This window comes from Aspergillus brunneoviolaceus (genome assembly GCF_003184695.1).
Source record: "Aspergillus brunneoviolaceus CBS 621.78 unplaced genomic scaffold BO95scaffold_4, whole genome shotgun sequence".
NCBI lineage: Eukaryota > Fungi > Ascomycota > Eurotiomycetes > Eurotiales > Aspergillaceae > Aspergillus > Aspergillus brunneoviolaceus.
This window is the reverse complement of record NW_020290734.1, coordinates 264,651-290,172: the sequence shown is the minus strand read 5'-3', so window position 1 is coordinate 290,172 and position 25,522 is coordinate 264,651. Positions and strand designations below refer to the sequence as shown.

At 46.8% G+C, this 25,522-nt stretch overlaps 9 protein-coding genes across 9 annotated transcripts; 5 read left to right on the top strand and 4 right to left on the bottom strand.

The window, feature by feature from the left end:
* Positions 1–33: 33 nt before the first annotated feature.
* Positions 34–1,461, bottom strand: BO95DRAFT_459026 (Zn(II)2Cys6 transcription factor; the record flags this gene model as incomplete). The annotated part of the gene is made up of 2 exons (XM_025588614.1): positions 34–1,317; positions 1,393–1,461. The coding sequence occupies 2 exons, from the start codon at positions 1,459–1,461 to the stop codon at positions 34–36; spliced, it is 1,353 nt and encodes a 450-aa protein (XP_025447061.1).
* A 400-nt stretch (positions 1,462–1,861) lies between these two features.
* On the top strand, positions 1,862–2,518 carry BO95DRAFT_497929 (uncharacterized protein; the record flags this gene model as incomplete). The annotated part of the gene is made up of 2 exons (XM_025590904.1): positions 1,862–1,926; positions 1,997–2,518. 2 exons carry the CDS (start codon positions 1,862–1,864, stop codon positions 2,289–2,291), a joined length of 360 nt encoding a protein of 119 aa, XP_025447060.1. The 3' UTR covers positions 2,292–2,518.
* A 566-nt stretch (positions 2,519–3,084) lies between these two features.
* Positions 3,085–5,572, bottom strand: BO95DRAFT_497921 (uncharacterized protein; the record flags this gene model as incomplete). Its single annotated transcript, XM_025590903.1, has 4 exons — positions 4,305–5,572; positions 3,521–4,278; positions 3,199–3,498; positions 3,085–3,159 (listed from the first exon to the last, which is right to left on the bottom strand). The coding sequence occupies exons 1-4, from the start codon at positions 5,128–5,130 to the stop codon at positions 3,085–3,087; spliced, it is 1,959 nt and encodes a 652-aa protein (XP_025447059.1). The 5' UTR covers positions 5,131–5,572.
* A 351-nt stretch (positions 5,573–5,923) lies between these two features.
* On the top strand, positions 5,924–7,868 carry BO95DRAFT_404013 (Zn(II)2Cys6 transcription factor domain-containing protein; the record flags this gene model as incomplete). Its single annotated transcript, XM_025583945.1, has 3 exons — positions 5,924–6,416; positions 6,540–7,390; positions 7,446–7,868. 3 exons carry the CDS (start codon positions 5,924–5,926, stop codon positions 7,866–7,868), a joined length of 1,767 nt encoding a protein of 588 aa, XP_025447058.1.
* Positions 7,869–8,291: 423 nt separating this feature from the next.
* Positions 8,292–10,268, top strand: BO95DRAFT_470258 (MFS general substrate transporter; the record flags this gene model as incomplete). The annotated part of the gene is made up of 8 exons (XM_025589504.1): positions 8,292–8,434; positions 8,485–8,531; positions 8,590–8,636; positions 8,685–8,809; positions 8,870–9,128; positions 9,187–9,450; positions 9,544–9,951; positions 10,050–10,268. The coding sequence occupies 8 exons, from the start codon at positions 8,292–8,294 to the stop codon at positions 10,266–10,268; spliced, it is 1,512 nt and encodes a 503-aa protein (XP_025447057.1).
* A 2,940-nt stretch (positions 10,269–13,208) lies between these two features.
* Positions 13,209–14,680, top strand: BO95DRAFT_327603 (cyclopropane-fatty-acyl-phospholipid synthase; the record flags this gene model as incomplete). The annotated part of the gene is made up of 5 exons (XM_025581873.1): positions 13,209–13,352; positions 13,415–13,483; positions 13,549–14,172; positions 14,237–14,518; positions 14,579–14,680. Coding segments are annotated over 5 exons (1,221 nt in total), but the record flags the coding sequence as incomplete, so codon positions are not given.
* An 88-nt stretch (positions 14,681–14,768) lies between these two features.
* Positions 14,769–16,381, bottom strand: BO95DRAFT_497904 (uncharacterized protein; the record flags this gene model as incomplete). The annotated part of the gene is made up of 4 exons (XM_025590902.1): positions 14,769–15,257; positions 15,303–16,126; positions 16,176–16,241; positions 16,294–16,381. The coding sequence occupies 4 exons, from the start codon at positions 16,379–16,381 to the stop codon at positions 14,769–14,771; spliced, it is 1,467 nt and encodes a 488-aa protein (XP_025447055.1).
* Positions 16,382–16,757: 376 nt separating this feature from the next.
* On the bottom strand, positions 16,758–18,507 carry BO95DRAFT_459019 (uncharacterized protein; the record flags this gene model as incomplete). Its single annotated transcript, XM_025588613.1, has 2 exons — positions 16,758–18,290; positions 18,349–18,507. 2 exons carry the CDS (start codon positions 18,505–18,507, stop codon positions 16,758–16,760), a joined length of 1,692 nt encoding a protein of 563 aa, XP_025447054.1.
* A 442-nt stretch (positions 18,508–18,949) lies between these two features.
* On the top strand, positions 18,950–20,258 carry BO95DRAFT_497901 (acyl-CoA desaturase; the record flags this gene model as incomplete). The annotated part of the gene is made up of 2 exons (XM_025590901.1): positions 18,950–19,124; positions 19,195–20,258. 2 exons carry the CDS (start codon positions 18,950–18,952, stop codon positions 20,256–20,258), a joined length of 1,239 nt encoding a protein of 412 aa, XP_025447053.1.
* Positions 20,259–25,522: the final 5,264 nt, after the last annotated feature.

Genomic DNA, 25,522 nt, shown 5'->3' with positions numbered 1-25,522 from the left:
TCTTTCGTTACACGCCCTACCGAAAAACAAAACCTACCCAACCACAGCCCCGTTCGCCCCCTCCTCCCCAAGGCTCCACGAACCACCCCCAGTAACGTACTCCAACGCCCACCGCGTCACCCCCTTCCACCTCACCGGCAAAACACCATATATTCCCCTAACCTCCCGCTCCGGAATCCCCTTCAACCACCACATCTCCTCCGCCCCCTTGGCCAACGCAAAAAGATAGGCAAGAATAACCAACGCGCGGGGCCTGCGGTCCGCCACGAGCCCAACAAACGGGGCGGGGGTCATCGGCCCAAACGAGGAGAAGCGCTTCCGAAGATCGAAGCCCGCCTCCCCGCGGTCCACAACCGCGACGTACATCCCCTCGAGGTATTTGACGCATTCGTCGTAGACGGCGCGGATCTGCGGCGTTTCGCCTTCCTCGTCAGGGTTGCAGTCCAGGAGAAATTGGAGGGGTCGAATTTCGCTGCTGCTGCTTTCGGCATTAGATATCCCCTTGGCATTGTTGTTGTTGTTGTTGTTGTTGTTGTTGTTGTTGCTCGTGCGACTCGCGAACGTGGGGACGGTGATCGCAGCGCCTCGCGAGGTGATGGCAGCCGTAGCGGCGCCCCCGTGCACCAAGGGCTTGGCCATCAACAACGGCGCGATCCGCGCCTTGGCCCCGACGAGACCGTGGTACGCCCGGCCGATCATCAGCCGGATGCCCCGGGACATGTGCAGCCATAACAGCGGGGGCTCGTAGGTGGTGCATGGACTAGTATTTCCCCTTGCGCAGCCTCGGAGCGTCAGCGCGTACAGGCAGATCAGGATCGTGTTCATGCACAACGCTTCGGAGACGACTGTGCCCGGACGATTGACTCGGGCCGTCTCCGCCCGGTGGTGCTTCAGGGCCCGGTCGATGTGGAGGTGGTGCGCGGCGCGGAGACGCCTCGTGGCAGCATCGGCGGCGTCGGGAAGTAAAGCGGCGCGGTGGGTGGCCGCGACGGCGAGGACGGTGTGCAGCAGCGGCGGGTACTCGAAGGCCATCTCGGGAACGGCTAGCTGCCACATGGCTAGGACGGGGGGCAGCTGCGCGTGGCCCATCGTGTGGGCGGTGGCGGTGATGTAGTGGTGTATTAGTTGGAGGTCGGTGGGGTTGAGGTTGGCTCTTTCGGGGGAGGGAAGGCTCCGTCTAAGGGGGGCTGGTCGCGACGATAGCCGTCTTTGCTGTCTTGGGGCCTCATAGCTGTGGAATATGGTTTGGAGGTCGGGATATTCGCAGACCACGAAGTGACGGATACAGGCGCTACATTCGGGTTGCTTTTCGTCGCACTGTGGATGTGTTGAATTAGCTCCTGGGGGGGGGGCAATTGGGCAGGGTATAGTGGGCCATGGACCAGTGCAGACCTTCACCTTACGCCTCTTGCAGTTACGACAGCCTCGTACAGATTTACGGTGGTTGAGTCTTGGAGGCATAGTGGGGGGAGGAGATTGAGCGAGGAGTCTGGGCGAGACGGGCTCGGATTGATGCTGCACAAAGGGAAAGAGTTGGTGCAAGCCGGTCAGGGGTTGCTTGGCTGAGATTGCCATCCTAGCTTGGCCAGTCTACCCAGCGCACGGATTGTTCTGATGCTTGACCTCAAACTGATTGTCGTCTGGTATTGTGGCGGAGTTGACACGGGCTCGGTTTGTTCGTCAACTTAGGGTTAGCGTGGCCTGGAGTGGGTTGCCCCGCGGTGTGCAAGACGTAGCGCTCAGAGGTGATCGTCACAGGGAGGGCAGTATAAAGTTGCGATTGATCTCTATCAATTCAAACATGAAATGAATTGTCTTTCATCTCTCCCATTAACTTCAGCCGTATCTGCTGACAATCAAAATGGGCCTCATCAAGACTGGAATCCAACTCGCCGGAGCTTACGGCCTCCTCAAAGTCTCCTCAAAGTACGTGCCGTACACTTCAGCTAGCTCGACCCCCTAGTAGGACAAAATGCTAAATGACTCTACTGTGTAGAGCTGCGAATGATTTTCAAGAAAAGAAGCAACAAACTCAAGCGCACCAATGCCAATGCCATCATCATCACCCCGACCACCACCCCCAACAATACCAACAATCACATTATGCATACGACCACCGCATGAACTACAACCCTGGCTCTGGTTCATACCACCATTATCCTCACCATGCACCCTACAACCCCACTCCCTATCCCTCGCATCAAACTATGCCAACGGCCAAATATGAAGGGTCAATGCCGCCGACCGCGCATCACCCTCAGACACAATCCCAGTCCGCAGAACTACCATGATCGCCAGTGGAGGATCCACTATGGCTCTTGATCTCAAAGTCCAATTGGCTGAGGCGGTATTTCTGGCCCCCACGCGAAGGATCAGCTTCACGGGACGCTTGTCGCGCTGGCTCCACTGAAAAGTGGGCCGGGGCGCGGGTGGAAGGCAGGATACCCTCCAACTCTGACCAAGAAGCGCTTCATCCGGCCGTTGACACCCCTCAGCATAATTTTCCATTCGGACGGAGTGCCTGTTAGGTACATTCCTAAGCAGAGGACATTGAGTAATTCGATATGATCGAGAAATAAGGTTCATGCTTATTATTGTGTCTTCATTATCTTATCCATATATATACCCTCTGTTTCATCTGTACTCAAAGCACAAAGCATATTATCAGGCATCAGAACATACAGCGGGGAGGGCATAAATTTAGGTTCATACCACAATGAATCAATTTACTTCTTCGATACAAAGCAAGAAATCTTGCATATTGCCATTGCGTGTCTTCCGACTGGAATAGCATCAGGCGGCTACCACCAGCCAAAAATTCAGCAAACCAACAACCATTTCTGTATTTCAATCTAGACACACGAAAGGATCGTTCGACATCACCCCTACCCGTTACGGAAGCAGGAGTTAAAGCCACTGAATGACCCTTTTACCCAACCCTGCAAGGCTGAAAGGTACGGTCCATAGGTGTCATTGATAAGCCCAATGGGCGTCCGCTTGAGACACGAAAGATGATGCGTGAGCAGGTTCATTCAACTACCTGAGATGCCAGGAAAGAAATTGGGGCTCACCATCTGATGCTCGTCAAGGCAGATGCAACGTATTGTATAGACGATTGCCAGTGTCTGTTTCCCCTTTACTTTTGTATTCATTATCAGACTTGCGAAGCGCTATCACCGTAAGATCTCCTTAGCGTACCAGCGCCTCAAGAGGACTAAGCTTGGCGATTGATCGGCCCTGCACCACGCCAGCAACCACGATGATGCGCACATCAGGAGTCAGCTTCCGAATATGACGGACAAACTTAGCCACTGTCTGCCCGCTGTCGATGACCCAGTCTGCCAGAATGACCGTCTTCTGATGCTGCAAGTGGCCGTGGCAAACATCGTCTGGTACCTTCGCGTGGATAAAAGCAGCTCCAGGCAGGTAGTCATAAATCCCACGAGCCAGAGGCTCCCCACCTCGCATCAAAGCAATTATGGTTGTTATGATGCTGGCCTTGGAGTCGATGGCCGGTGACCTGATGGCCTTGCACATGTGAAATAGGGTAATTTTCGATATCAACGATGTTCGGCAAGTATGCAAGCGCGAGGTACCTTCCAGCGTCGCGATGAGCGTTTTGGAGCGCGGGTCCGGATATCGAGGCGTTCCTCGTGGGAGTGGTAAGAACTCGGGAGGCACCCGTATCGGTTGCTTCGATGACCGTGACTCTTTTCGAGCCACGAAAGAGCAAGTCTAGAAACATTTGGCTGTCAAGAGTCGTGATCGGTAGCACTTTTGTCTCTAGTCGTGGTGAGGAAGTAGCAGGCAGCAAGACCTGTTTCGGCCGAAATCTGTCATTGGTGAATTCATCCATCAAGGCCTCATCCATGGCTGTGCTTCGATTAGCCTCTTCGCCAACGACGACAAACGCCTGATCAGGGTTCCGCAACATCCCAAAATCCATGCGACTAGCACCGAAGGCCCAGACTTCCGCCTCCAAGGTTTTCCGCAGGTAGCCGACCAGAGCACTTTTGACCGTTGGAGTGACGACAAACGTGTCTTTAATGCGCCCTCCACCAACAACCTTTATATTGTCGGATAAACCTCCTCGTGTCAGGACTTTTTCCCAGACTAGCCGTGTGCCTGAGGTAACCACCACTGCTTTGACGCAAGTGTCGTCAAAAACATGCCACAGGAGGTTGATGAATTCAGGATGCACATTCACGTTCGAAGCAACCCCTTCACAGATCTCATCGAACTTCTGATCATCAGCAGCCTCTTCGTATAGGAAAACAGCTTGGCGAAAGGCAGCATAGCTGTACCAAGCGGACCGTTAAACAGCCGCCTCAAGGGGCATTCACGACCATCAGATCCATCCGATTCATCTGACACATCAGATTTATCAGAGTCATCAGATTCGTTAGACTCATCAGACTTATCAGAAGGATAATGCTGCCGGTATATCCTCCACCAAAGCTCCCCAGTATTCTGGGAACACAGAGTTTTGTCCGCGTCTAGCATCAAAACAGTCTTCCCAGACAGGTTGCCACCGAGTGCCTCCCTGAGATGATGCTTAGCAAGCCGGAGATTGGAATCTTCGTCGTGGTGCCAAACACTTCCAATAAGATTCGCAGCATCTTGATGGGCGCCTAGAAGCGAAAAGATAATTCGGTGCTCGTGGCAGAGACTCCGCAATTCAGCTTTCTCAACTTTCTGCCATGCTCGAATGTGGTCGACTGGGGGACAGGGACCCTTTCTGGCTGTATCCTGTCCCCAAAAGCCCTGGACCACTTCAGGAGCCACGTCCAAGTAGAAGATGTGAGTGCATGTTGCAAGATCTTTGTTGGTACATACGATCTTTCCCATCGGCTCGGTCGGCTCCCAGAACATGAAATGGCCTGTGACGACGGTGACACAGCCGTGTTTCGGGTTCTTTTGGATATTGCGGATGGCCTGTTCACGATACGCTCGGAAGCCGGCCAGGTCACCGGCAGGAACAGTGCCAATCACTTTGGATTCTTCGTGGTAGACGTATTTCTCTTCACCAAGCTGCGTTTTGAGTTTGCTGAGAAGGTGGGACTTCCCACATCCGGGGATACCGTAGAGACCGACGATGGGACATCTCTGGCTATTGTGTACACTGGTCATGTTGAGGGTTGCTATGATGGAAGACGAAAAATTTGAGAGTGATGGTAGTCAGTCTGAGCTTGAAGGAAGAGGATGAATAGGATGGATAAGAAGCGACCTCAGTAGGTGATAGGCCTTTGGTTACTTGTAGGAGGGTTGCCCGTCAAGACGCCACCTATCCTGCAAACAGCAACAGTTTGTGCACCAACAGAGATGTATGCTGCCTGGTTCGAAGATTGCGCCCATGCTGCTTGATCAATACCTCAGTAACTGAGAGGTTCTCGACGCAATTCTTTTATACAAACCACCAGCGCTCGTTTGTGACATGTCTAACTAAAAGGTAGCCAGGTAAATGTGCACTCGGAAGTGCTGAGATTGCGAAGATACCCACAAGCAGCTTCTACCTTGCCTATCTGATAATGTACCTAGATATCGCACTTTGTGGTTAGAGTAATAGCGAGACTGGAAAGCAGCTCTCTGTTTGCCATTATTTTTGCAGCAAACAATTCTTTGCCTTAATATCTGAGGCAGCAAATTCTCTGTGCAGGAAAGGCGGTGGCAGAACATGCTTGACACTAGCCCATTCTGGAAGTGCCGAAGGCAAGAGCGATGATTGGCCAGATTAATCGAGCGCGATAGCGGGCTCGGCATTCATCAACTCGGCAGCTGATAGAGACGCCCTCTTTCTTCTCACTTCAAATAATCGACAGCCATCGTACCTTATCGCATTGCTTCAGACCAAGGTGCGCCATGGAGCAGTCTGTTGAGCCTGCACGGCAGCGTCGCCCACGAGTAGAGAGAGGCCGGTCACGGAATGGTGAGTTGGCATAAACCTCGCGCGGCACAATGCAGGACTCACGCGGACAATCGCATATTAGGATGTCAGACTTGTCTTGGCAAACGCGTCAAGTGCGATGAACAACATCCGCACTGTAAACGGTGCGTTCGACTTGGTCTGACATGCGAATGGGGACGGGGAAAGCAGCCCCTGGCAGCGAGAAGAAGGGGGCTAGGTCCGATCAAACGTCGCGACAGTGGTTGCTGGACACCTTCTTCGATTCAACCACGACAGAGCAATGAACCAAATGAGAGAATTACTGATGCTCGTAAGCAATTATCGACGGAGTACTCGAATTCGGCATCTGCTTCATCTCAAGAACGCCCTCCGTCATCACCAGTCACCAATACAGAATCACTAGCTTTGACAGCATCGGCAATTGGATCCTCAATATATGCATCAGACTCCTTCGTGGGCAGCAGTCAGAATCAAGAGAGACTTTCTATCTACCCATTTCCTCAAGCTATCAGTGACTTGCGATTTGATTCACTGGACAATTGCGGGCCAGACTCACCATTATCGATATCTTCCCGACACGGCCTGTCTTCTATCGAATCATCGAGCTCAAGCGTGCCCAGCTGGCTAATTGCAGCCACACCTCTCCTTCTGGCCGACCCTTTTACCGGCCCGTCTATCGGCAGCAGCGACACAGAGGCTGTATCCTTTCATCGAAGTGTCTTCGCATCCATGAAATCCTCTCGTTCACCCTCCTTATCAGCACATTCGCTATTCCTCGACCACGCGTGGGACAAAAAAATGGCCTTTCATTTTCTACTCGCCCTCTCTCACAGCGAGCTCGCGATTCATTTTGGTTACGGAGCCCGTCCGACACCGGAGTCATGTATTCATTTGCAACGAGGGTCTGAGCTACTTATCCAGGCACGCAACCCCGTCGCACCCACTGATCATCTAGAGCTGCTGCTTTCATTTCTGTACATCTTCATGTTTTGGATGCGAAGAGAACGGATTTCACCATCGAAGCTCCGGGCTTTGAGCGCTACTGTGCTTGCATACATTCGAGAATTTGATCTACTTCAGGCCTGCGCCAGCGACGAGATACACTCGCTAACAGAGCCCAGAACAAACGCGGTGCCATACAAAGTCCTGCTATCCCGCGTCCTCGTCTACCTCTACGACAGAGATGGATTCTGCAGCTTCTTCGGATGCGGGGGCCTGTTGGCCTCATACATGAGCGCCTATCAAGACCAGCTACGTAAAATCTGGCGCCTGTCACGCACAGCCTTTCTGTGGAACAATGCTCGGGACCCGTTATCATCTCCAAACCCAAAGGCATCATTCCATGAAGTCGACGAGGCAGCCACGTTGCATGTTTACTTCGAAATGATTGGGCTTCATCACGAGATCAATCGCTATAGCCAAAGTGACACGCCAGATCTTGCCGTCCAGGGTCAAATTCAGCGCCGTCTGGATCAGATTCGCCAGGTATGCTCCTAGATCCGCGCAGATACTGCTGATATGTCACTAAATGATCATGTAGGAGCATGCTTCTCTCTTTGACATCGTAATTAATGGAAACGACCCCTCCCTGATGGCCATGGTCACAGTCACGCATTTCCATGCCCTTTGTATCTACCTCACCCGTAGCCGCGCTTCTGCATGGGGAAGCAAGCCGATCCCAATCGAGGTCCAGTCCGCAATGAGTGATCTTGTTACGACCTTGCACTATACTATATCTCGGGGAAATCATGTGCAGCTCATGGAACGATTTCAGTGGTCTTTATTGGTCCTGGGGATTGAGACACAGGATCCGGTACATTGGGAGTGGGTGGATCGGAACATCTCCGATGTGGCCATTCGGGAAGCCTTTTCTTTCATCTTGGCGGCAAAACGACGATCTGGCGGATGCATCCCCATGGCTTTTGTTCGGCAATTGATTTGTTGCGGGGAAACGGGGGACTGATATGCATCGGGTCATTCGTCTGCCAGTAGACGCTCCTGCTTTTGATTGAAAGATCTCAGTAACCCTTCGATATGCTGGATGGTGATTCGTGCGTCTTTAGAATCCGGGGTCGCCTCCTATTCCTCTCGTGGAAACTGCTCACGCCCCGCCGAGATCGGCTGCAGCCCGTCGATTAATCTGACCAACCATATTTACACGCCACAATGACTCCACGTCAATAACACTGATGTCAAAGACACTTCACCCCTTGATTTATCGCCTGCTATCTTTGTGGGGAAAAAACCCATGCTAGTGTCGACTCTGGCTTGGCCACCCTCCTTCCTCGTATATCAATGATCATCAATTCATCCACGAGGACATTTCCGGGTGTCAGTTGCATCGAAGAATTGGCCTCATTTTACACGCTTCTGCTTGTATCCAGCAATGGGAGACAAGATCCAGTTGTCGAAACTTGACGACCAAACCGTGCCCGATGCAGCAGACGTGGCCGAAGGCAAGGCCTACGGCGCCGCAGAGACACTTGGGCCGGCAGAAGAGAAGAGATTGGTGCGCAAGATAGATTTGCAGTATGTACTGGGCCGGAGTATGACTTCCATCCACAAGCTGATAATGCCAGCCTCATGCCGCTTCTAATCATAAGTTATGGCCTTCAATACTTAGATAGTGAGTCATCCCGAACCTAACTCGCAGTGGAAGGACTGTCGAAGCTGATACTGGACAGAAACAAGCTTGTCATATAGTGCTATTTTGGGACTCAAGAGCGATTTAGTACGTGTGGTGATAAATGCAGTGCGAATTGATAGCTGACTGTCTCAGCACCTCGTTGGGCAAGAATACAGCTGGACATCCAGTATCTTTTACATTGGATATCTCGTCGCATCATACCCTATTTCACTGGGATTCGTCAAATTTCCCCTTGGAAAATACCTCAGCATCCTGATGTATGCTCCCCTCCCCAATAAACCAGTTACCGCCCAGAATTGTCTCTAACCCAGCGGTAGCTTTTGCTGGGGTATCGTCCTCACTCTCCACGCCTGCGCCCAAAGTTACGCCGGGCTCATGGTCCTCCGCACATTCTTGGGTATCTTTGAAAGTGCCATCAGCCCAGGGTTTTCTTTGATCACGGGGATGTGGTACACGCCCCCCGAGCACATGTCGCGTCACTCATTCTGGTTCGCCGGCAATGCAACAGCCAGCATCATCGGGAGCATGATCGCTTATGGAATCCTGCACTACACCGGTGATTTTGCCAAGTGGAAGGTCTGCCTGTCTTTCCCCATAGCACTTTGCAAAATACTGACCTCCAGAGCTCGAGTAGATGCTCTTCTTGATCTTCGGCCTGATCACCATCGTCTGGTCTATCATCCTCTGGTTCTATCTGCCAGACAGCCCAGACACCGCGCGCTTTTTGACCGCCACGGAACGCGAATTCGCCTCTCTACGCCCCAAGAAATTCCAACGCACAACGCAAACCAAGCACCTCGACAAGAAACAACTGCTGGAGACTCTGACAGATCCAAAATCCTGGTGGTTCCTGATTTTCAGCTTCGTAACCTGCGTCCCCAACGGCGGAACTACAAGCGTACCTCCCTCCCTACCCTCACTTTTACCCCAAACCCACCACCCTCCACCCAAAGACTAACCTTTTCTCCCCCCTGGGAGTAAAAAAAAACAGTTCTCAACCCTTATAATCAACGGCTTCGGCTACTCGGAATCCCAAACCATCCTCATGGGCCTGCCCGCCTCCGCCTTCCAACTGACGACCGTCATCCTCGTCGCCGGGATCACCTCCACCGTCCGGAAATCCCGCCTCTTCGCCCTGATCGGCGTATACCTGATGGCGCTGGCGGGGATCCTGATGGTCAAGCTCCTCCCGGAGCACCGCAAACTCGCCCGGCTAGCGGGTTTCTGGCTCGTGACCGCCATCGCCCCCTCGTTTCCCTTGATGTTGAGTCTCTTCGCCTCAAACACGGCGGGATTCACGAAGAAGTCGACGGTGCTGGCGATGGTCTTTGTAGGGTACTGCGTGGGGAATATGGTCGGGCCGCAGTTCTTCATCAGTGCGGAGGCGCCGGGGTATCATGTAAGTTTCCCCAATACTGGTCTTCTGCGGGAGTTAGATGGGAGAACGGAGGTTGGGCGGGTATGGTGCTAGTCGCTAAATCGTGCGGGAGGTAACAGACGGCGTATACGACGATCCTCATCTGCTTCGTGATTACGATTGGGTTGGCCGGGGTGCTGAGGGTGTATCTGGCGTGGGAGAATCGGAAGCGGGATCGCGAGCAAGGGGTGCATGTGAGGGCGGAGGAGGTGCGACGGGTCGTGCTCGGTGAGGATGATGGGTTGGAGATGGTGGATGAGACGGATATTCAGAATCGGAGTTTTCGGTATATCTTGTAGGGTCTTGAGTGAAGAGAGCTGGCAAAATGGAGAGCGGGGTGGGGAGAGAGGAGGGGGGATAAGATCGGCGTGGTCAAGTCGCACAAGATTCACATCGTATCGGCGGAGAGCGACTATCATATACTTCACCCATTCGCATGCGGAATCGGTGTTGCTGCTTTGATGTTATGTGTTATCTGGTTTGTTCAAAGTTGATTTGCGCGATTATATACACTCGATAAGAACATCTAGCGGCAACTCAAAACTCTTGGCTCGTTCTAATAAAATGAGGCCGACGAAGGGGAAAGTATGGCATAAGGCTACTGAACAACTTCAGGCGAAGAATCATGGAGGCCCTTATCCACAAGAAGTGAAGCGACCAAGAAGGTAATCAATCTACACACCAATGTCACTGAGTAGATTTCTAGAAGGATGCATTTATATGTGCTTCTGGCTAACGAAGAAGTCACATGTGTGTACATTCACAATATGCCGGGAAAGGTCCTACCGGTGCTAGATGAGTGGCTCTTCCATCTGGAGAACAAAATTATGGATGCGGAAAGCAAGACTCCAGTTCGAATCCACCACGCCTGTTATCAATTATTACCAGCACTACTAAGCCACAGTGGCAAGTTGGTTGACTTAAGAGGTGACCCCCGGGATTAACCTCCCGGGATTTGGCGAGTCGATTTTCGATCAACGATGACCCTACTATCAAACAAATATCTCGCCGGATGTACTGTCATTTAAAGCGTGTGCTAGGTCGTAATTTAATCACTTGCAACACTTGAGGCAGCAGACAAGAACAATACCAAGTTATCTTGTTAGGCGGGAGGCGGGAAAGTTCAACTGCGACAGGAACTCTGGGTTGCGAGCAGAGGTATAGGGATTTGTATCGCAAAGACAATCTTACGATCGAACTTTACAATAAGAAGTTGGTTCAAAGAAGACAAAATGAGCTCTGAGACAAGTTTTGTATTGTTATATGTTTGAGATTCGTATGAAGTTCGATCCACAACAAAAAGATTTTCAGGGAGGGTGGCTGGCGATAGCACCTGGGACCCAATGCATCTTGTGAATACTAAGAGCTGAAGGTTGAAGACAATGTATTGTCATTACTTCTCTCGTGGCGAACTGATTCATTTGCATCCCCTGTGACCTTTGCCCTGCAAGCTCGACGCTAAATGCCATAGGGTCAGCGGAAGAGTCATCAGCTCTCCACGTCAGCCCTACCTGAGCTTTCAGATGCCCCAGAGACACGAGAAGCATTTGCTTGCAACGAACCTCTAGAGAGCCTGATACTGAGTCTGCCTAGCTGTTTCATCACGAAGGCACTCCTATTTGTCTCTTTTTCTGCCTTGAAGACTTGAAACCCGGAAGTCAGAATCAGCCTTGCCTGTTCTGCAGGTTCCATGCAAGAAGAACCTCTAGCGCAATGCCCAGGCACCTTTATCGCCGACGTGCTCTGATCGAGGTCGGTTTGTGAAGCGATGGGGTTCTCTTTCCAGCGGTGTGTCTTGCAACACCACTTCATGACGAAGTCGGCTAACAGGTCTTGGTGCTTACAGGAAGAGCAGAACCAAAGTCTCCAGCTCACGTACTTTGGGCGATGTGGAAGACTATAACGGAGTTCATTATCTCATCATGGAGACTAGCTCTTTCGTCAATGCTTCTGCATGCCACTTCCCGTGTCGACACATTCGTTCAACAGCTCTACTAGTGGCGCCGACATATCCGCATTGATTTCAACTGCTTTCACATGTGGATATGCATTCGCAACACAGCAGCCTGCGATACTGGCTGCAATGAATATGTTGAATGAGACAATTGCAAAGGATTCAATGATCTCTCCGGTTGCATCCAGCCCCCAATCATCATAAGTAATGGGCGTGACACCGCAATCCACCGCCCTTCGCGAAATCTCTGGAGGCTACTTCCATGTCCGAGGGGCAAGACATTAGTACTACCAAGCGCGCCGAGGGTGATTCCTTTTGCAATGCACCAGGGAGTGTCCCGGATGTCTAATTATGGGATTGAATGGTTTTTGTATGGCGCAGGAGTGTTCCGAGCTGGGTATGCGGATGTTGCGCTTAAATGAGGGTTACGAGACAGTGGTGCCTAAGGTGAGGAGGGGTGGGTGGAGTTTGGGAAGGAGTGGAGAAAGATCGCTGACTGAATGTGCGGGGGTATGAGGATGCTGTGCAAGGTGACACTCAAAGCCTCAATATCCACGGGTACAGAGTTTTGAGGTGGATCCAACCATTGCTTACCGACATATGAATGATGCAGTGCAATTACCGTCACAATACAACTAATCAGAAGCCATTCTGCAAGACCACTTGGTTTGCGACAGGTTCTACATGATCATAGCGGACAACACACCACTGCAAGGCATATTCGGTCTTTTCCGACAGCAAGGGGGATCCGGGGACATTCGATATGTCACATCGATAGGCCTGCAGCACAAATGATGTGTCATTGGCTGGTGCTTGCTTCCAGCGACTTGAGAGATGAGATATCAGCCGACGATCAGGTCAAATGGCCTGTTCTATGTCCATTCCCTGTGCTCAACTGCGGCAATCAGATCGACAAGAGGCTTTAGAGATGAAGAGGGTCTGCTTTCATCTGCTCTCTACTCTTCCCTTGCAGATAAAACAAGTCAGGTGCTGACATGTCACTTATGCCACGTAAGATGCACTAATTGGAAGCGGGCAGTCCAGGGAGCACATACGAGATAACATGCACTCAGGTAAAATTCAAAGGATGATCGAAACTTTTACACTCGAAAATGTCTCTCTTAAAAGAAGTTGCCTCCTTAATGGCCTCGAAATAGCGTCAACCGCTGTCTTTCTCCCAATCCAGCTTGTGCAAACAACCCACGCCATGGCCTCTTACGCCACGTCTTTTATCGAGCAGATGATGCAAGCCCGCGTGGTCGAGTCCACCAAGCAAAAACTTGGAGGCCGGGTGGTGTATGCACTCCAATACTCCAAAGATGACCCGTTGACCTATCTCGGGGACACCGGGGCCGAGTCACAACGAGAGGTGTTGGTGGTCGTCAAGACGCCCAGGTTCTGGAGTCGACTGTTAGCAGGTGCTGACTTGGTAAGAATCACCGTCGAGGTGTATCTTCCCAAGTATTTCCGGGCGCAAAACTGATCTACTAGGGCTTCGCCGAGTCGTATATGCTCCAGGACATCGACTGCGAGGTGGACCAGCTGCTCAAGCTCTTTCAGGTGAAAACCTCCCTTTACCGAGTAGTTCTCACCGGCAAAAACATTAACCAGGAATTGAACATCAGCTGCTCTCCCAGCACCGCGGAGGCTTCCGTCGGAGCTGGCTTCATCAGTTCGCCACAGGCGCGGCGCAGATGCTGAAACGCAGCAACGACGTCGAGCAGGCGCAGATCAACATATCTGCGCACTACGACACCTCGAACGTGCTCTTCGCCAACATCCTCTCCCCGGACATGAACTACTCCTGCGCGCACTGGTCCGCCGAACCCACCGAGACGCTCGAGACGGCGCAGCGCCGCAAGGTGCAGACCCTGCTGCGCAAGGCCCGGATCTTGGCCGGCCACCACATCCTCGACATCGGCTGCGGCTGGGGAGACCTTAGCATCCAGGCCGCGCTGACCCATCCCGAATGCCGCGTCACGGGGATCACACTGTCGAGGGAGCAAAAAAGCTGGGCGGAGGCGCGAATCCAGGCGGTGGGGCTGCAGGATCGCGTGGAGATTCTGTTCTGCGACTACCGCCAAGTGAGCCCACCGGGGGATGGCGGGTATTACGACCGCATTATCTCCGTGGGCATGTTCGAGCACGTCGGCCGGGAGTATTTGCCGGAATACTTTGCGACAATTTCGCGGCTGTTGGACCCCAAGCATGGCATCCTGGTGTTGGACGGGATCACAGCCATCAATCGAGTATGGGACCACTAAACAATTGCATCAGGAACGGGAAGCTAACAAGTGGTAACGCGCCCATCAGATCCACGGCCTCCAGGCGCGATCAGACCTCTTCATGCTTAAGTACATCTTTCCCGGCGGCTATCTTCCGACTATCGGCATGCTGCTCGATCACATCCACGAAGGCTCCGGCAAGAGTCTGGAGGTGACGTCGGCCGAAAGCTCAGGATCGCACTATGGCAAGTCGTTGCAGGTGTGGCGCGAGAATTTCACGCGCAATTGGGAGGCGATCCGGGAGGACTACGAGAAAGAGAATCCTTCTTGTACGGCATTCGAGGTTGAGACCTTCCGACGGAAGTGGCTGGTATGTTTTTTTGCTCCGGGAAAGAGTTCATGGAGTCTTTTGTTAACACCGTCTACACAGTACTATTTTGTCGTGGCGGAGACCAGCTTTCGGTTGCAGCTGTTGAACAATTTCACTATCACGGCGGCGCGGACGCCGGGTTCGGCGTTGAGCTATGAGTCGCTTCCGTATGTGTGACGGCTTAGAACTGGTTGTGGGTGAGGCCTGTGAAGTCAAGCAAAACGAATAACAATCCATCAACGACTAGTATTTACACTTGATATGTATGAAGGGATCGGGCCAGTACGCGCCCCAGTCCCTGATGAACCTCGACCTGGAAGGGCTCAAAGGGGTAGCGCTCCCCATCCACGCTGATCCACCCCTCGGATGCCCGGGGACTCAAGCGATAGGCGAGAACCTTGCGCATGTGCACCTTGTCCAGCTCGTAGCATCGTCCCCCAGGTAGCTTGACGATCGCCTCCACGGCGCCGGCATACCCGATGGTTTCATCGATGGTCATGACATCCAGGAGTCCATCATTCGGCAGCGCTGCCGGGAAGAACTGGGTGTCTTTGGCCACGATGGCCATCTTACTGGCGTAGAAGCTTGCGAGCCGCTCCCCGGAGATCACCGCCCAGTCCGGCGGGAGCTCGTTCTGGACGGTGCCATATTTCAGTACCAGCCTTGCCTTCCCTGGCTCACTCGCGGCCTCCCGGGCTGCAAAAGATGCAGCCGTGGGTTCAGAGGATCCAAGCGTAGCCTTGGTGGTAGCAGCAGCAGCAGCAGCAGCAGCAGCAGCAGCGACGCCCGCATCAAAATGCCGGGGTATAGTCCCTCCCCCCTGACTCGCCGTCTTGAACGCCAACTCGCAAGGAAACGCCGTCTGGCGCGCGATTGTCTGCACCACTCCTAGCAGAAACCGCGAGTCGCCCATCCAGCGCAGATGCTCTGTCCGTAAATCTGACTCGGCGAGCACCCCCAGTGACTGAGACAGGAATGAAACCGAGTGAGCATCTCCCTGCGTGACGGACATCAGATCGAGCGGAAGGGTCACGCCCTTGACGATCGCCAGCGCAGCGCGGGCCACACTGCCCGTACCTAGCAGGTTCCAGGCCATCGCATTGCCGGACCCGCATGGCAGCATAGCGACGGCGAGGCTCGTCAATGCGCGGACCGCGTCCGGCCGGCGCGCCAGCCCGTTGAACACCTCGTGCGGCAGCCCATCGCCCGAGCAGCACACGACCGCGTCGTAGCGGGATGGCTCGAGATGCTCGGCGATCAGCCCGGCGTGGCCGCGGTACTGGGTCTGCTCGAGGTCGATCTGGCAGGCAGCGGCGGCGAGGATGGGCGCGGCGGAGTGGCGATACTTGGCTGCTGCGCCGGTGCAGAAGGGGTTGATGAGGATTTTCAGGCGTTTGTGAGGCTGGGCGCGGCCGTAGGCGAGGGTGAGGAGGTGCGTTGTCCATTCCCGAATGCGTGGGCTGTCGTGGCTGTTGGTCCGGTACTGCAGGATGTCGAGGTGGGCTTTGTCGGAGGTGTGATGGGCGACGTAGCTGATGACTAGGGTGTATTGGCTATGACGAGCGTTGAGGACAGCGTAGAGGTCAATTTGGTAGCTGGAGGGGGCCCCTGCATGCGGATGAGAAAGGTTATCAGTTTCAAGAGGTTGTGTACCAACCTCGGAGCGAGAGTAGGCCGCAGCAGGATTGCCTGGTTCTGCGCCTGCGTCGAGCGCGACGGTCGTCTGCACAGTTTAATATACTAGTTTTGTTGCTTGGAGTAGAAGAAAACCCTACCGGTGATGGTGAGGAAGTCATTCCCTACTGTGAAAGACACAGCATTGGCTAGTATGATGGTTGCAGGTGGTTCAGGTGGCGTCGTCATTTTCATGATTTTCACAAAGGGTGTGGTCTGGAAAGGAAGGTTTCCATGTCAAGAAAAAGCCGGGAAGTTGCTGATATGCAATCAGGGATTCCACAGATATGACACGTCTTTCTGGCCCCTTGCGTTTCGTATCTGACTCCTCACATTGTGCCCATATTTTAGTCCTCAGGGTAAACACAGTCAGCTGACACAACATTTACAACATCAAGAACAACAGCGATCCACCTCAAGAACAAGCAAGAAACTTGTACATACATGCCCATAGTATACGCAAGCTAGTGAAGAATTTGCATTACTATATGCGGTCATCAGTCCATAGCATACACATAAACCCACAGAACCGAGATATACCACAATACCATTTCTCAACTCACTCTCACCCAGCCTCCCTTTCCTCCAACAGAATCTCCCGACTAGCAGCAGCAGCATCACCAGCAGCAGGAAGCGTACTCCCCATGGGCTCCAACGGCTGCGTCGTGAACAACTCCCTCTCCATGGAAAACTCCTTTATAAACCACGAACTCAGCCACCCAACCCCCGCCACCCCACACAAAAACACCCAGACATCCGCCAAGGCACGGGCATACGCGACCTTCAACGCCTCCTTCTCCAAAGCCTTCGTGTCTGTCGGCATGCCCTTGACCACCTCGGACAGCATGGCCGCGTCCTGCGCATAGACGCCCGCCTGCGCCACCAGGGCTCCCACGCCACTGTGCCGGCAGTGGTAGCGCATGCGGTTCTGGAAGATCGAGCCCCCGAGTGCGACGCCCGCTGTGCGGCCGAGATTGCGCGCGGTGCTGATCATGGTCACAGCGATAGGCATGTGGCTCAGCGGGGCGGAGGATTGGATGGCCAGCGCCAGCGCCGGGTAGAGCATGCCCGCTCCGACGCCCACGGTGAGATTCAGCGCGATCCAGTGCGCGACCGCCGTCGTCACCGTCAGAAGGCGCAAGAGTCCCAGTCCCACCGTCGACAGCGTCCAGCCTGTCCACAGCGCCCACCGGTAGTGCTGCGTGCGCGCGATCACGAAGGCCGTCGCGATCCCCGCCGGCGCCGTCGTGAAGGTCTCCGGGAACAGCGCCACCCCCGACATCACCATGCTGTAGCCATGCGCCACTTCATAGTACAGCGGGAGATAGTAGAGGAGCGTCCACAGGAGCATGCCCAGGATGAATGCCCCCATGTAGTTCAGGATGGTCGACCGGTTGTTGAAAATAGTGAACGGGATGAATGCGTGGACGGAGGGAGGGAGGCGGCGCTCCCACATAATGAAGACCAACAACCCCACAGCGCCCAGCAAAAGGGGCACCAGCGTGTGCCATGAGGTCCAGGGGTAGACCACCCCGCCCCAGGTAAGAGGGATGAGGAGGGCGGCCAGCGAGGTCAGGAAGAGACAGGCGCCGAGGTAGTCGAGACTGCGCAGGCTGGTGGGTGTGAGCGGGGGCTTCTGGAGCTGCAGTAGGAATGGCATCACCAGCAGCGCGAGCCCGATGAAGGGGAGGTTCAACCAGAAGATCCAGCGCCAGGAGGAGAGCTGGGCCAACGCGCCCCCGACCACCGGGCCGCAAGCACTCCCAATCGCCCATGAGGCTCCCAACACCCCGAACCAAGTGCCACGCTGGGACAGGGGCAGCAGATCGGTGAGCAGGACTTCGGTCATGACGTTGAAGCCGCCCGCTCCGAGCCCCTGGAAGACTCGCCCACAGAGCATCGGCGTGAAGCTCAGCGCCGCCGCGCACTGCACCGAGCCGATGGTGAAGGTCACCAGCGAGATCACGATAGCCAGCTTACGTCCGAAGAGGTCCGAGACGACACACAGGGTTGGTTGGATGAGGGTGGAGGCCACCAAAAACGAGGTCCCACACCAGAACGCACTGATGGAATCCCCCCCGAGGTCTTTAGTGATTACCTGGCTGCTTGTCAGAATCGCACTTCTTTTTCCGAGAGATACAAGGAGGTAGACATACTGGGAGTGCCACGGAAATCGAGGTCGAGTCCAGGGCAGCGGCAAGATTGACCAGGATCAGGGCTGAGAGAATCGCCACCACTCGCCATTCCGCCCCCAAGCATCCGCGGCCGTGTTTGCGAAACGATCGACTTCGTATGGTCGCTTGGAGGGATCGCATCGTCTGTTGGTGTGAGGCGGTAGGGAAGGTACGAAGTAATCCATGAGTGGATGTTCTGAACGGAAAGGTGGCAGCAAGGGCAAGGAAAAGGATGTCGTGTCCGCTTCCTAGTCGATCGATTGGTGCAATGTGCTAGGTCATAACCCCTTGCATACGGTGTTGTTCAACAGACAGCATCATGCAGGATTGTCTCAGTAATTGTAATTGATGTGACCCCCGTCGTCTACGCAGATCTCATCTCCCCAATGTTAAGTTACCGGCATAGAAGTGAAGTCCATGACAGAGCCATAGCCGCCTAAACTCAATTGTCCATTTTGTCTTTATTTCTTCTTTCTTCTCCCCCCAGATACCTGGTAAATAGCTAAGTTGAGTGACTCAGCCAGAAGAGTTTGATCCCTCTTCTTCCACTGATCTAATCGAACTCCTCACTGCGACAGCCGGAATGTGGCATTCCAAACTCCCTTCCTGGTCTCGGCGAATTCGAGGGATTCCCACCACGATCCTCGTCATTCTCCCCATCATCACCATCTGCCTGATCCCCTGGGTTTCCCCCGACACGCGCACCATATGGCTGATGTGGGGCTACGGCTTTCACACCGGACTTTGCATTACAGCAGGTGGGTACACCAGCCAAGATCCCGACTAGAAACCCCAATGCTGGATCACCTACTTATATCTTCCCCCCAGGCTACCACCGTCTCTGGAGCCACCGTGCCTACCGCGCCACCGTCTTCCTGCGTCTCTACCTCGCCATCTTTGGCGCCGGCGCCCTCCAAGGCCCGATCCTGTGGTGGGCGCGCGAGCACCGCGCCCACCACCGCTACACCGACACCGTGCTGGACCCCTACAGCATCCGCGAGGGCCTGTTCCACTCGCATATGGGGTGGATGCTCCTGCGGCCACCACCAACACCCCCAGCAGCAGCAAGAGCACGGCGCAAACACATCGACCTCTCCGACTTGACCGCTGATCCGATCGTGCGCTGGCAAGCGCGCCACTTCCGCTGGCTCGCCCCGCTGATGGGTTGGATCCTGCCGGCGGTGGTCGCGGGGATCTGCTTCGATGACTGGAAAGGCGGCTGTGTCTACGCAGCGTTGGGCAAAATGGTGCTTGTGCACCAGAGCACCTTCTGCATCAATTCGTTGGCCCACTGGCTGGGCGACCAGCCCTACGACGACCGCGCCTCCCCGCGTGACAGTCTCCTGGCCGCCGTGCTGACTCTCGGTGAAGGGTATCATAATTTCCACCATACCTTTCCCCGGGACTACCGCAACGGGGTCAGATGGTATCACTGGGACTGCACGAAGTGGGTGATTGCCGGGTGGGAGTGGATGGGCTGGGCGGATGAGCTGCGGCGCGTGGCGGATGTGGACGTCGAGCGGGCCAGGGTCCAGGAATTGCAGAAAGGGTTGGCGAGGCGGCTGGCGGTGTTGCCTCGGGTTGTTGATGTGGAGGATCTGTGGGTGATTGATTGGGAGGATTACCAGCGCATGGTGCGCCCGGATGAAGCCGGAAACCGCAGAGCGCTGCTCGCCGTGGACGGCGTCGTTCACGATTTGACGCACTTTGTGCCCCAGCATCCCGGCGGCAGTCGGTTACTGTGCTCGTTTGTCGGTAAGGATGCTTCGGTAGTGTTCCATGGGGAGAGCATCTATCGCCATTCGAAGATCGCGAGGAATATTCTGGCCTCGTCGAGGGTTGCTGTGCTGGCTCCAGGGTGGGAGGTGGCACCTCAGGGTGGAGTCCAGTGAGCTGTGTGAGAGGAAATGTATGTGGATTGATTGGTGTAGCTACGGCTACGTGGCTGTTTCTCTAAAAGGTAGTAAAATCTGAGATTATATAACCCCAGATATTTATTATATCTTCTATAAATAAAAAGATCGCTATTAAGTTATATACAGAAGAGGAAAATATAAAACTGTTTATATTTCTAAAATAAAAAATAAAGTAGATATAGATATAGAAAAGTTAGATAAAATCTACTATATTAAACTATTTAATAAAATAAGAATAAATAAAATATTTAAATAGTTATTTAAGATCGTCGGCTGTTTAATCTATTATACTAATATAAATAAACTTAATATTTTTAGTATATATTTTATACCTAAGAAAGTCTTATTTAATAAATATATATTTAATTTTTGTATAGAATCTAGGATTTTTAGTAAAAATAATAGTAGATTAATTATTTATATAGATTATAATAGGCTTGGTTATTAATACTAGTATAATTTTAAAATATTAAATATTTAATTTAATAAAAAAATTATAGTTAAAAAAGTTCTTAGATTATAACAGCCTAAGCAATATATTTATTTTTAATAAAAAATAATATAATAGTAGTCTGTTTTCTTACATTATAGAAAATTAGTCTGTCAGCTAGTTGAAAGATATAATCTAAAGTTAATATAATATTAAAAATCTAAAAACCGGTTTAATTAATATTATAATAGCTGATAAAACTAGAGCTGCTATATTAATAAAATAAATAATAATTTAATAAGTCTGTAAGATAATACTAAATAAGATTTATAATCTGAATTAGAGTGGATTAACCTGACTGTTATATCTTAACCTTAACCTGACTATAACCTGGCGGTCAGATTAAGATACAAAAAAATTTTAACTGTACAGTTACGGTTAGATTAAAATATAATTATTATTTTAACTATTTATACCTGCCGGTTAGAAAAATTAAATATAATAAATAGATTAATAACTGTAGGTTAATTAGTAATATATATATCTTGTTTATACAGATAATATATAAAATATAATATACTTTTAATTACAGTATAGTAATATTATCTAGATTTAGCTTATCTGCTCGATCTGTTTAATTTATTTAATTTATTTAATTTATTTAATCTGTTTGATCTGCTCGATCTCTTTTTCTATAGTCCCGAGAGATATACTATACTTTAAAAAAAATATTTACAGAATCTAGTATAAAAAATATAGAATTTAATATTAAATAAACTAATAAGATTATACTACTTTTTATACTGTTCAGAACGATAATTATAATAATAAAGAAATTAAGAAAACTAAGTTTTTATCTTTATTTAAGTATATATAATATTCGAAGACTCAGATAAAGCTAGCTTTTTTATTTCTAATAATAATTTATTTTCTGGATTATTTTTAAAATTATCTATATTCTTATTTTTATTAATATAAAAAATAATAATTATTTTATTCTTCTCTTACTTCTTAGGTGTAAAGATAATCAAATCCGGATTAAGATTATTAAAAATATTCTAATACTTCTTATTAATAATAAAATAATCGGTATATATTTAAAGTATTATTATTTTAATTATATTAGAATAAAAACAGCTTCGGTGATAATAGCAGATATCTTAAAAACTATTAAATAAATATTTAATACTAATACTGTTAATAGCAACTGAAAGAAAATCTCTAGCTATTTAATAAAAAATAAAAAACTAATTACAGTAGGACTTTTAATAAGTAAGAATATTAATATATTCTATAATATTTAAAATAATATTAGTTTAATTAAAAATATTTTAATAAGCTATATATCTTTGATATCTAGATATATTTTAAGTTTTTTAAATATCTCGGCTGCCGGTAAAAATCTTTAATATTTAAAAATATTATAAAAGGTTTTATCCAGGCCTGACAGTAATCCGAAGATAGTTAATAGTATATTAATAGCCGGATTCTAATTGTAATAGAAATAGAATATTTTTTTAAAAATAATTCGGTATTTAAAATATTAGTTAGTATTATTATTTAGCCAAATATTTTTTTTAAATTTCTTAAGCTTTAATATCGGGTCTAAAATAGTTATAATTATATAAATATAGTTTTCTGCTTAATAAATATAATAATAGTATTTTTAAAGCTTTTAATATATATTCTATAAGTTTTTAAAAATCTTTTTTTTTTAGAGTGCCCGCTTTTTTACCAGTCGGTTAATTAAATAATCTAAATAATTAAAAAAATTATTATAAATATTATAAATCTTATAAACAGTAGGCCTACTGTTTTTAAATAAATATAATATAAAAAGAAAAAAGAGATATAAAAGCTTAAAAAAATACTTTATTTATTTCTACTTAATTATAGTAAAGTAAAGATAATTAATATTATTATAATTATAGTACTAAATAAAACTGTTAATTATTTAATAAAAATTAAATATTTAATAAATTATAAGATAGATTAAGTTTCAGCAAGTTTTATAGTTAAAAAAAAAATAGTAGACCGAGTCTGATTCGAGTTATTAAATAAGCTGAAACTTTTTATAATATTAAAAGCTTATATTTATAAATTGTATAATCTTCCGAATCTATAATTAAGAATTAGTATTATTAGCTATTATTAAAAGAAGATTTTTAGAATCTGTTTATAAAAGACTAATTTAAATAGTTTCTACTATAGTAGGAGCTTTTTATATTAGTTTTTTATAAATAGCTTCTAGAATATATTTTTTTAAAAGTTCTTAAAATATTAAAAGAGGCTTTAAGACTTCTATTATAATTCTTTTATATATATTTAATAATACTGTTTAAGATTTTAATCTAAAGTTTTTATAGAAGAATATTAATTATAAACTAAATTATATAAGTAAAACAGAATATATAATACTGGCTTTAAATAATTATTATAAAATCAGAGTTAAGTAAAATATTATAAAGCTGGATACTTTAGCTAAGCTAAATCCGGAGTTTAAATAAGATTATATTAAATATTAAATTATTATTACTAGTATTATTAATTATTATATTTAACAACCGATAGAACAGGTTATATTTATATAAAACTAATAAAATAATTATAGCTAGATTCTTATTAATATAAGATCTAGATACCGGTCGGAAGTCTAGTAGAACTTTATAATAATTTATATTTTTTATTAAAAAATATCCAGTTAAAATAAGAAATACTTTTTAATTAAAACTAGTCCAGCAGTCTACTACAACCGATATTTTTTTAATATTTAAAAACTTTAATAACAGCTGTATATATATATTTTTTAATAACTTTAAAAAATATTCTTTAATTTATATTTAATTAGAAGAACTTAGTTTTTAATAAAAAAATAAAACTGTAAGATTAATTATCTGTTTAAATTAAATATACTTAATAGTTCGAAATAATAGGCGACAGGTAATTATAAAGTATAAAACTTAATTCTAAAAATTCTGTTTATTATAGATTATAAAGGCCTAGAAAAAATAATAATTAAAAAAGATTTATATTAAAAAAATAAATAAATATCTATAATAATTCTTTATTTAATATCTAACTAATTATTTGTTTAGATACTACTAATAGTATTTTTTTCTTATAATTCTTGTAAAAATGGTAGCTTATAGAACTAGTTTCTAAGTTTTTAATTTCCGGGTGTTATAGAATATAAAAACAGACAATATAATAGATATAAGAAATTCTATTAGAAAATAATATATTTTTTTAAAAACTATTTTATATTATTAATATCTTCTTCCGATCGAAGTAAAATAATAGTTTTCGAGTTTATATATAAGCTTTAAAAAAAATTATCTTCTATTATTAATTTTAGAAAGTAGAGTATTTTTTTTTATAAGTTAAATATAAAATAATCTTCCGATTCTTTACAACACGCGTAATCTAGAGATTTAAGAAAAAAGAAAAAATCTGGTTTAAAAAGCTTATTTTAGTTTAAATATTATTATAATTTATAAATATCTAAAAAATAAAAAAAGAGAGCTCGATAGTATTCTCTAAAAATAAACTAAATAACTATAATTAATTTATAATTCTAAGACTACTCTGCAAATAATAAATATAGAAAGAAAAAAGTAGAAAATTCTATAAAAATAGTTTATTTTGTTTTAAAACATATTTTTATATAAATATAATTTATTATATTTTAAATACAGCTAAGATGCCTGCCGCATCTTATTTATTTTAATTAGTTAGGTTAGTTAGATTAGTTAGATTATTCTAATATTTATAAAAAAGGCCTGAAAAAAACTTATATAAAATTTTCTATAAAAAATATAGTATCTGTAAGAGCTGTTTAAATAATTAAAAACTAATCTATTTAGTACTAAAATATAAGAATTTTAAGTATAAAAAAAGAAAGAAAAAAAAAAAAAATATAAAAAAACTTTGGGATATATATTATTATTACGTAAGAAAGTCGGTTAAACTAAATAAATAAAATAAGATTAGTATAGTTAATAGCAGGTTTTTAGAATATTTAGAATTAAAAAAATTAAACAGATTAAAAAAATTAACTGGATAAAAAAAATAAAAGAGGTTAATTAGATTAAAAAAATAAAAATAGTAGACTGTTCTTATAGTATTTAATATTTAATAAAATAATTATTAGAAAGTACAGTTGCCGAGAAAAACTATATAAATAATATTATACAGGTTTTTCTTTAAGTTTAACTTATTATACAAATAATTCAGCTCTTTTAGATAGAAATAAGAATATAATAGACTATCTAAGCTAAAGTAAGAAAAAGAATAATAAAATAAAAATAGTATATTTATTCTTAGTAGTCCGATTATTAATAAATATACAGTTTTTCTAATATTATATTATATTATAATTAAGATATACAGCTTAAACCGAGTTATAATTATATATTTTTATATATATTTCTTACTGTAAGAACCATAATTTTATAAAAAGCTGAATTTTATTAATATTATTAGGAATCTCTAATTAATTTTTTAAGATAAAAATAAAAAAAATACTAATACTTCTCTTAGTTATTTTTTTCTGATTTTAAAAGCTTATTTCTATATATTTTTAGATAATAATTAAGATAGTCAGATTAATAACTACTTAATCTAAATATATCTTAACCGTGCTAGAGTCTAAATAGATATAATAAATAGATTTTAATACTAAGAATAATTAAGATAGTTAACTATTTTTTTTTTAACTATACCGCAGTTAGATATAAAAATTTTTTTAACCTGGCCATAACCTGGCGGTCAGATATAAAAATTCTAATTAACCTGACCTGACCTGGCCGTT